The sequence below is a fragment of the Stegastes partitus genome, unplaced genomic scaffold (assembly GCF_000690725.1).
Source record: "Stegastes partitus isolate 25-593 unplaced genomic scaffold, Stegastes_partitus-1.0.2 Scaffold1499, whole genome shotgun sequence".
NCBI classification, from domain to species: Eukaryota; Metazoa; Chordata; class Actinopteri; family Pomacentridae; genus Stegastes; species Stegastes partitus.
The window spans coordinates 140,385-151,603 of NW_007579230.1; the positions used below are offsets into that span (position 1 = coordinate 140,385).

Sequence of the window (11,219 nt, forward strand, 5' to 3'; positions counted from 1 at the left end):
GCGCACTCACCGTTCTCTTGGAGATGCGCAACGCTGGAGGTTCTGTGTGAAGTTTGACGCACGATATTACGCGTGTAGCCGGCAGACTGCACATGAACAAACGTGGATACCTTTCCGAGATGCCCGGGCAGGTTGACGCACAGAGGACCCACCGGTCGTCCAGATGATCCATTACCGGCGTACAAGGCCATGCTGGACTGGAAAAGTCCGGATGTGAGAACAGCGTGGACCGGGAAAACTGGCATGTTACTGGCTGAGAGTGCTGGCGGGGCGTGGAGGTGAGTGAGCAGTTTTTCTCACTATTTTTTACTATGTGCTTAAACAAACGTGGCAGTTTTGCGCAGAAGAAAGAGGTGAAGGTGCAGTCTCCAGATGCGCAAGGCTGGTTTGGACCTATCCAGGCTCAAAGCTGCAGCCAGAGATGTGTCTACAGGTGCAGCTCAAAAAGTTAGATTATCCCGATAAAGTTATTTTTCTTTTTGTAATTTCATATTTTATTATCAACTTTGATGTTTTCCAGATTCATCACATGTAAAGTAAAATATTCCAAGGCTTTTTTCCCCCTTTGATTTGGATGATTTTGACTTACAGCTCATTAAAATCAGATCTTAAATCAGTAGAATATTTCCTAAAATCAATCAAAAATAGGATTTCCAATACAGAAACGCCCAACTTTTGAGAAGTACTTTAATTTATACACTCAGTCCTTGGTTGGGGTTCTGGTTGGGTGAGTCAGCTGACCAATCAAGCACAGTAACATCATAATCAGTGAATCATTTGATAGAAGGAGGTAAAGCCCTCTGACTGCTGAAAAATGAAATCTGCATCTCTTGTCAACAGATGATGACATGAACGAGCGTTTTATTGTACATTCTTGTCCAGAAGTGAAATAAAATGAAACCATGATTCAGTGTTGTAAAGCAATGAAAACATCCAAAGGGTGTGAAGGCTTTTTATAGGCACCGTCTGTGTATATTTACGTGCTGTACATTTACACAAGGACAAAGGCCGTCCAGGAATAAACCCTGACATCTCCGGCTGCACTACGCGTGTGCAGATAGTCCAAAGATAATGCAAAGGAGAGGAAAACACACAGGCTTAAATATTATCTTTAAGCTTATCTGTTTAGCCGAAGGCTTTGCACGCCCACATGAACTTGCATGCACATTTCTCCTGCCCCGGCGTCTTGATAAGAACACTGCTGTCCTTTCAGAAGGGCACAGTTTGTACATGGCACAATCACAATGCAAGAACCGTACAGCCTTTTTTTTTTTTCCAAGGAAAATGTCTCTTATGTGATGGAAATGCATTAAGCTGACAGGACGTGCACAAGCTAATGTGAGTCAAGCCGCCGGGCACGATGCTGCTTGTCTACCAGCATTTCGCCGCAACCTGGGTCATTTTATTGAGTTCTGTCGCTGGTCATCAAAAAAGACACATCCCCGCCCTCCTCCCTCCACCCGGCCAAGCAGCTGTGACAGGAAGCGAATAAAGACGCCTTCCATTTTGGAGAGCTTTCTGTCAGAGTTCTTACACCCTTGCCCTCTTCTGGAGGCGAAACATCACCTCTTTGGAAGCTGTGACTAAATGTAGAGAAACTCAAAAGTGTTTTTTCTGCAAAAAGAAAACTAAAACAAAGTGGTGCCTCCACATGCTATAGATGTTTGACTACTTTACATGTTTGCAGCCTCTACAAATTAAGCACTTTTCACAATATTATGGACGTCCAAGTTATTTCACCATGCTGAATGTATCTTTGAACACTTTGCTCCTCTGTATGCCGTTTTTTAACCATTCTGCATTTATTTTATAGCTCAAGTGTCCTTTATTTTGCTCTGATTAGTTGCCATACTTGTCTCCTTTCTGCTCTATACAACCACAGCCTGCAGTTCAGCCGAAAAATCGCTGAATGTTTGTCACGTAACTCTTGGATTCACGGCTTCTTGGAGCAAAAAATTTGAGTTTTTTTTCCCATGATCTGATGCAAACTGTTTATTTTTCAATATCTGACATGTAGAATAATGTTAATTTGATCAAATATAATGACTTTCAGCCATCTGAAAGTTGAATATTTGATGATTATTTGTGTTTTTACATTTCCTTGCTGTGATAATCGGTGGAATTTACATCATTTCCTTTAGAGAAAACATGCTTTTTAAACCCAGCGGTACAAATTTGGAGTCCAGAGGTTAAAAATAGGCCCTATGTTGCCGATAGTTCCATTACAAAACAGCACAAGGTGAAACTGTAATGATCCTGCTGTGGAAATCCTATAGGGAGATACCCTGGAAGATCAAAAGGACAAAGAGATTCCTGTCTGTGATTAAGTTACAGCTGATTTTCAATATTCAGTATCCATTATCTCAAAGCTGCAACATCTTTTTCACCCTGTTAAAACCCTTCAATGTAGGTCCTCCTGTGATTTACAGACACCTTTTGTCCACTTGCAAAACAACTCACGGTGTGAAAACAGCTAAACTCCCCACTCCGAATCTTTCCCACATCAGCACAGGCCTCTGAAGCCTCCTCCGTAATACCACGGCTCTATTTCACTCACATCAGATTACTGAAGGATAAACCTACAGAAGGAATATTACCGATTTATCGGTATAATACCAGCAAAATCACTGAGATTATTCCTGTCATTAGCAGTATTACGGGGAGTGTATCATCTCTTTGCAGCGCCGCAGAAAAAGCCTGGATTTTTCTGTAGCGTTGACATTTACTGGCTGAAGGCATCGTATTGACAGGCCACCTTACTGAGCAGCGGAGTTCCACTGACGTCAGCAGGGAGAGAAGGAGCACCTCGGGGATCTTTAACCCCTGCTTCCTTCAGGTAGCACTCAGAAGCAAAATGCACAAGGTTAGGCTTGTAATTTCACCGTCTTCATCGGGTTAGACAGCTTCCTTCTGTGAATTATCTCAGCGCACTGTTATGCTTATAGCTGCAGATCTCCACTAATTTTCCTCTTGGATGCTTTTTTTTTTTTTTTTGTACCCTCTTTCATCTCAGTTTAGCATCAAACATTATCGCGTTTAGCCTCGGGAATTGTGGGGTTTTCTTCCTATTTGTTTCTGGATGGTGTCCATCGAAGCAGATGCCGCTGGCTCCTCCCGGAGCTCGAGGCCTCCCACTCTGTTAGACGGCTGGGCATCCCATAGCAGTCAGGCAGTCCAGACTTTAGCTGCTTGTGCAAAAAAAAATTGGAAGTGTAAGTGGAGAGGATTCTGCCATCTAATTAGAACCTATTTGGCCTTTGGAGAAATGTGCTGAAAATACATATAGTTTTGAACCGTTTGCTTGTACTTTTAAGATACTTTCAATTAGTTTGTCTTATTATTCCGCTGCTGCCGTCTGAGCTTCAGCCTCAAAGCAATTACGGTCCGTGTTGTGAAAGGTGAGTTTGAAGTACAGTGTGTGTGTTCGCCTAATACATACAGCACCTCCCGTCTCATTTTCTCTTCCCGTGTATTCCCACTTTGTGCGTTTGTTCGAGCTATTTTTCTTTTTTTTCTCTCTCTCTCTGTAGTCATGAGTTGAAGTTAGAGTGATCTGCCAATTAGGACAACACATCCTGAAGAATGTCTGAGCCTCCAACAATGGCACGCACACACAAACACACACACATGGACACACACTGCATGCTCGAAAACAGCCAGTCCTCTCTGTGCGGTCTAATCTGCCTCCCCTGTGCCTCGAGTGCAGCTGAAGAGACAGACGGGGAGAGAAGAGATGAAGCGTGAGAGGTGCGATTTCTTACACCTTCGCAGAAACAACAGGTCGATCCATCGCAAACACATGTCCACACACTCCTGCTCTAACAAGTCACATTAGTTGTTTAGCACCTGCGTGTTCAGCAAACAAAACGGGGGTAAAAAAAAAAAGCAAGCAGCCTCGATTCGTCTGGATTTCCATATGGAAGATGCATAAATAAACACCTTTGCTTCTTCTTCGCCGCCACCCCCCCTTCTCTCTCAAACCGGAAGTGACTGAAGCATTAAAAGGCTGGAAATAAAGACGCTCCGTGCAGGGTTTTTTGTTCTACATCTTTCATTATTAATTCATTGTTGTATTGATTGTGTATTTATCTGGAGGGGAAACGGAGGAGAGCTGATGTCTGAGGCAGCTATATTAGCCAGCGCTTCCCTTCCTCTCCTGTTTCTTATCTGGCAGCGAGCTGGGAGGATGCAGGATGAGCCGCCCGCTACTTTGATATGAGCGTCTGAAAGATGGCTGTCAAGAGAGAAACAAATGAGAGCCTGGCGAGGGGGACATGAGAACGTGCAAAAAAAAAAAAAAAAAAGGAAGCTGCTTTTGTGGCCTGATATACTCCTCGATTAAATGAGGACTTTAGCTGAGCACGGTTTGGAAAAGCAGAGTTTGAAGGCCTGGAATACACATAAAGCCAAGCTAACAAGGTGTTCAGTGATATGGCAACACGGGTGAACAGCAGTCCAGTCCAATAAATGAGGAGAACAGCGTGTTCTCTGTTAAAATTCAAATTGGTTTTCAGTGTTTTGATCAGCTGGACAGAAAGAAATCCTTAAATTAGAAGGTTGCATCGTCAGCCAACGAGGAGGAGTTTCATAAATCACTATAATTGTGCTACTAGATGTAGTTTACTGACATATTTGAAGGCTGTAGATGCTCCAATGTAGGTTTTTCTGATGTTTTTGTAATATTTTCTCATCTTTTCTTACCTTTAATGTGTTTTTTAGTTCCCTGTTTTAATTTATTCACCACTTAGTGACAAAAAAATTGGAATAATTCAACATTTGGGGAACTATGCTTATTAATTTGGCTGCCAAAAGTCTCTCTGCTAAAGCTAGCATTGGTTAGCTTAGCATAAAGACAGAAAGCAAAAGGAAGCATCTTGCCTGAGTCTGCAAAATTCCCCTACCAGAACCTCTACAGCTGCATTGATTAACCCGTCATGCCTCGGCCCCTCTTAACCCCCAAAACTACCCATCAGTTTGAAAGGCATCACTCCATTGGTTTTCTTTTAAAAATCAATGAAATGACACCATTTATCAGAGCCGGAAACGGTAAAACAGACAGAATGAGACTTGTGAATGGCGTTCAGTTAAGGGAGGAAGAAATAACTAAACCTGAGCGTAAAATCAGGATAGTTCATCAGAGTCATTTTACATGTGTTGTGTAAAAACTGAACTTTAACGCTAACAGGATTCTGTGAAAAATATCTTTCTCACTGGTGCAACAATGAAACAATACGTGGTTTAGCTGCAACCAACAGTCACATGACAAAGACTCTGTGATTTTCAGCTAAACTAGAGCAGACAGGAGACAAGTATGGAAACGAATAATAAAAGCAAGAATCTATAGTATGTAGAGACACCATAGATTTGCTCACTATTAGTAGCATGTGTGGGAAAATTTTTATACATGCTGCATCCAGTTTTTCTCCAATTTTTGTAAAAGAAATTAGCAAAGAAATGTTAATTTTCCTTTTTTTTCTTTTTTATTTAGTTTTTTAAAAAATATATAATTTGTGTCCTAATATCTGTGTGATACAACAGAGTAGACATTTATGAATTCTCTCTACATCTAGACAGGGTTGTGGTGTTTCTACAGAGTTGAAGGACTTTAAGTTGCAGCAAGAAAAAAGAAAAGGGTCCAAAGTGAGTGAAAATGTAGGAAACAACAAAAACGCCAAGAAACTGCTTCCTGGTTTTCGTGCTAAGCTAACCTAGCCATCTCCTGGTTCCGTCTTCATATACTGTGTAGGGAGTCGTGTCCATCTCCTTGTCTCACAGTTATATTTTGAACTATTTGGTTAAACGCTGACATTGGATCCTTTGTTTTTTTTTCATATTTAAGCTCCTACATTGCTGGATTAGTTACAGTGAGGCTACTGTTGAAATGTGCTCCAAACCCATGACTGGATGTCGCTGCCCTGCTCCTCCAAGGATCGTTTCTTCTCGAGACCAGGTCGCTCTCCAGGGACACAAAACAATACAAAACACCGGCGCGTTAAACCACTTCGATCTCACCGACGAGGCCTCGGCTGAAAGTAGCGGGGAGGGGGTGGGAGGGGGAACAAAACTGCTAATTTGGCGTTAAAGCTGCTTCAACTCCTCTGGAACACATCTGCAAACAAATCTGGCTTCACTAATAAACCGTAAGCTCTAAGACAGGTTTGATTATTCATCAGCTGAGGCTAATTTACTATCAGATCTGTGTGTGAAGCTGCTCTGAGAGGCTTTAGTCTTGGATAACACCAGGTAGCTGATAGCCTATTACAGCATAATCACTGCAGGTTTTGACTCATTTGCAATCCGTTCCTGCCTGTGAGCAACTTGAGTGTATCAATTAAAGATTCATTGAAGGCAGTGCACACACACACACACACACACACACACACACACACACAACCAAGCGATCCGGATTAAATATTCATTGAGAAGATGTTGGTCAGGAGCCTATGGAGCCTTAACACTTGACTGCTCCGGTGCATATCGCCAAACGCGCGTGATTTGCCGGAATGAAACGCGGCACATTACACCATGAAGCCGAGGTGGCTTTAGGACATGGTGGAAAAACAGCAAACACATTTCTTCATCTGCTGATGTTGACTGCTGTGCTTTTTTTTTTCTCCCTCTTCTCTCTCTCTCTTTTTTTGTTGCCTCCTGTCATCTGAGGAAGGTTCTGACTCACTGCAGATTTCGCAGCCTCCCCTCTTGAAGAAAAGGGGGGAAGAGAAAGGGCACATCTCCTGAGTAGTAAAGCATGCAGCCGAGTGAGTTTGAAAAATGAATTAGGGCCTGTAGCCAGAGGTTTTTCCACCGCTGCTGCTGCTGCTACATCCAGTAACATCCAGGGTTATTTTTAGCAGCTCCCACCGCCTTGTCAAACAGGAGGGGAGAAGAAAACCCCCCCTAGAATCACCACAGAGAGGCAGGTGTGGATGTGGCGGAGGGTAAACCCACCTGGACTCACCTTTGGGTCGATCAGTTGCACCTAAATGAGGCTTTACAACAACATGAATTGGTGGAAATGGGTTCATTTTACACTCCAACAACCCTCTGGTGTGCCTACCTGAATTCAGGAGCCAGGTTGGACTTGAGGCCATAGAAGGCAGCCGATAAGGTCAAAAGCCAGCGGGGGACAAAATTCCCATTCTCACACTCCAGGTAGGGCGCAGACCACTTCACATGCGTTCTGTCCGGGATGAAACTCTCCCCTCTTTTCAAAGAATTGTCAACTGATGTGAAATCTTGGCTCAGCACCCTCTTATGGAAGCTGGGGCTCTTCTTGTCTTTCATCTCGTGGTACCACTCTGTGTCTGCGGTGCGGTTGTGCAGATGGTGGCGGGCCACGCTGGAGAGGTCTTGGAGGACTATCTCCCCACCGGCCCTGGTGGCCTGGAGAAGCACCCAGGGCCCCGCGAAGGACGCATCCCCGCTAAAAGTCACGACCGCCCGGTGGATCTTGGCGTCTCCCTCCAGGATGCTCCTGACTAAGGCATGGTACCACTCAATGTCTCGCCGCAGACTCTGCTCCCTGGACCTGTTGGCTTGCAGGATCATGTTGAGGAAGTTTGTGGCGTGCAGCACCGTATCCAGCACGCTGCCCATGGAGCGATGCGGGGCTGCGTGTGACCTTCCCCGCAGAGAGGTGAGCTCGTACTTCCGCGAGCAGTTGGCGTGCGTTAAGGTGCTCGAGTCCCCCGTGTGCAGGAAAGCCGTGACCACCCGGGGGAGATGCTCCTCGATTTTCTGCGGCAGCTCCGCCGCCGCCGCCGCCGTCTCCCCTGGAAGAGGAGGAGGAGGATGAGGCGCGCGGAGATGCGCCAGCTGCCGACGGTGGTGCGTCTGGGCGCCGTAGATCTCCTCCCGTGCACCGATGTCTGACCATTGGTGGTTTGATCCGATCACAAATCCCACTTGCAGCAGCAACGACAGCCGGAAAACAGCCATCTCCGTTCCCAGAGAGCGTCCACAGATGCTCGGAATTAACAGCTGTGAGGAGGGGGGTTAAAGGAAAAAAGGGAGAAAAAAAAAAAAAAGGAAGAAAATCTACCAAATTGCTCCGCTTAGACCATCGCTTCGCCACTTGTAGGATATTCTTGTAAGCTCCACGCCTCTGCTCTGGGAAAAAACCTCTTCTGTATCCCTTCTTCTTCTTCTTCTTCTCCTTGTGTCTTCTTCTTCACAGATGCCTCATGCAGCTTGTTGATGTTGAGTCTCCGCTTGCAGCTGTTTTCTGTGTTGACTGTGTTGGCTGTGCGCGGCGGACGTTCTCCTCCTGCGTGAAGGCTACATAGACTGAATCAAAACGAGGAGGAAGGGAGGGGGCAGCTTGTTATTATATTTATATATATATAATTTTTTTTCTTTTTTTTCTTTCTTTCTTTTTTTTTTTTTTTAGGGAGTCGGGGAGCTTCTCTCACTTGGATGACAAACGCACTCCGCCCTCTTCCGACCACAGCGAGCATTAAGTAAGCCTATAAAAGCCGCGGAGAGACACATCAGGATCCGTGCGCCCTCAGAGCCCGTCTTCTCCATCAGCTCATAGGGCTCCAGAAGCGCCATCGATCCGCGTATGGCCGCTTCTTCTGTCAATCAGCGCCGAGCAGCAGTTCGGTGGAGCGGTGAGAGGGGAGCTGTCCGGTGCTGAAAGAAATACTCAGGTTATCAGATTTAAAACACCAAGACTCCTGCTTTTGATGTTTATCACCATACAGGAGCAGCTCAGTTATCCATTTTGATTTAAAGTTGTAAATTATAGGTGTTTTTTTTCCTCTTAATTTCCTTGGAGACTAATATAAACTTCAGCATTTATACCTCCAAAGCTCAATGCCATGTGTGATCCATAAGCACTTGGGTAAATGTTGTCTTTGGTGTAATTTGTGGGTAAAAATGGGAGATTTTTTTTTTAGCTGCTTGTGGTCTGTGGTTGCGAATAAAAGCAAAGGGGGAGTAATGGGATTAGGATGGTGGGTCTTGTTTTGTTGCTTGTGTGACACAAATCTGGCAGCAAGGGAGCCAGAAAAATAATTTGAAACAAAGATGGAATACTGTAATGTTCAAAAACTGTAAATATAGTGACAACAACAGCAAATATCTATAAAATAATTAAACTTTTAAGCTAATTTAGGAACATTAAAACAGTGTAATTTTCAAAGAATTATTCACAGCTTGTAAAAATCCAGATTTTTGATGTAGATATGCCCAGTTTTTCTACTATTTTATGAGCTAGCTATAATTTAACACAACAGGAAAAAAAAGTAAAAGAAACACCAAACAAAAAACAGTTTACCCATTATTTAACATTTTTAGTCTTTAAGATATATATATATATAAGATAACAAGCAACAATGCTTTTTTGCTGATTTAAATGGGATTTTTTTTTTTTTTAAAGTGTAATTTTACTATCACACATTGTAAAAGAACAAATTACTGAATTCCAATGTGTAAAATTAATTACTATTTACAAAAGTACACATTTTTGATGTGGACATTATGGACAGTTTTGTTTTTTGTTTTTTTTTACAGTCAACATCTATATTAATTTTAACAAGATTTTATCTCTAATTCTACACTCTACATTTCTCCTGATTTAAAAAAAAAAAAAAAGAAGAAGTTTTAAAAAATAATGTATTTGTACTGTCAGACGCTGAAGAATGAAGCATCATTTTTAAAAATACTGATTTTTGACGTAGACTATTTTAGATTGTTTGATGTATCATGCACAGTCTGTATTAGTACTTTAACAAAATAGGACAAATCTTTAAAACAACCGTACAGTGTTCACATTTTTTTGTTTGTTTGTTTTTTAAACCATTCATTTTTTAAATGTATGAGATGTAAAGAGATTCAAGAATCCAACTCTGTCCTTGTGTTTTTGGTTTGGGACTGTTTTTAATAAGTTAAAATCAGCTTCAACTCATGAATCTCATCTTAACAAATAGAAATAAGACACAGTCAATATAAAACCAAACATGTTAGGTGGTATTTGGGTGTAAAACAGAGATAAAGTATAGCTGCTATGTGGGTCTTGTTTGAAAAACTACAGAAACATAAGGAAATAGTGTCTAATAGGATCCTATTGAGAGGAGAAGCTAAATGAGAGACAGTTTGAGGACGACTCAACACAATACTCCTACATCCAAAGAGAGCTTCATACATAAATGGTTTTCCCAGTTTGCTGTTGAAGAACTTGACTGATCCACACATTAACACTTTGTTCATGTGAACTGCAACCCAAACCAACATCTATGTTCAACCTTTTGGGGCTAAATGGAAGGAAATTCCAGAAAGAATCAGTGAAGTGTTTGTGTCTCCACATACTTCTGGTCATGAGCAGCCTCTTGTGATGCCTTCCCTTCAACCTGAACATGCTTCGAATCAATAACGCAGCTCCTTCATGTATTAATCAGGGAAACTCCACTTAAGGATCTAGGTTTCATTAAGCCGCAGACGAGGATTTCATCAGTTTCTTCTCCCTTCTTGCTATTAGCTCTGACACCCTGCCTCTCTCTCCCTGTCCCGGGTGTAGGGCCATGTCACGTCACGCTGTGTGGGCTTCAGGCATCTCGTCCTGGAAGCAGGGTGAAGGCAGACAGGCGTGACGGAGGGTGACAGAGCTGGGAGTCGGCCTGAGCGCTGCAGCGACCATGAAGGATGTTGAAAGCGAGAACCCGAGGACCTCTTTTTTTTTCCTTTTTTTTCCCGACCAACCTGCAGCAGCTGCATCCCAGGTTTGCTCGTCCTGTGTTGAAATGTTGGTACGGGTTGAACCTGCGACGAGGTGTCACTGCACCGCTGTACGGAAAGTTCCCAATCCTAAACAAGCACCAAAGTGACTGTGCCCTTCTGAAAGACTGAACTGAATGAGTGGACGACGTTTTCCTGCTGTGGAAAAGAGACAAATGTGTTTGTAGCAGCACAGAATCTGGGTTTAATAAGAATAAAGTAAGATGGATTTAATGTGGAGCTTTGAAAATCTTTGTGTGTTGTGCAGATAAGATAAGATAAGTTAAGATAAGAAAAGAAATTGTTGTATCAGATATCACCCAGAAAAACACTAAATATCATTCCATAAGAAATTCCGTCCCCAAAAAGTAGAAAAACAGTGAAATATAAGTAGGATGCATTACTAAAATATGATAAGTGAGCTAAAATAAGGCTAGAATGCAACAGTAGAAAGTAATGCTGGCAATTATACTGAGATAATAAGTGACATCGTGCTTAAAAAA

The 11,219-nt window shown here is 42.8% G+C and overlaps 1 protein-coding gene across 1 annotated transcript in view; it reads right to left on the bottom strand.

Moving 5' to 3' along the window:
• The window catches only part of gpr158a (G protein-coupled receptor 158a), an 86,199-nt gene extending 78,261 nt beyond the window's left edge, over positions 1 to 7,938 (bottom strand). The window contains exon 1 of the mRNA XM_008300104.1: positions 7,058 to 7,938. Coding sequence (XP_008298326.1) covers positions 7,058 to 7,938 — 881 coding nt within the window. The remainder of the gene's footprint in view (positions 1 to 7,057) is intronic.
• Positions 7,939 to 11,219: the final 3,281 nt, after the last annotated feature.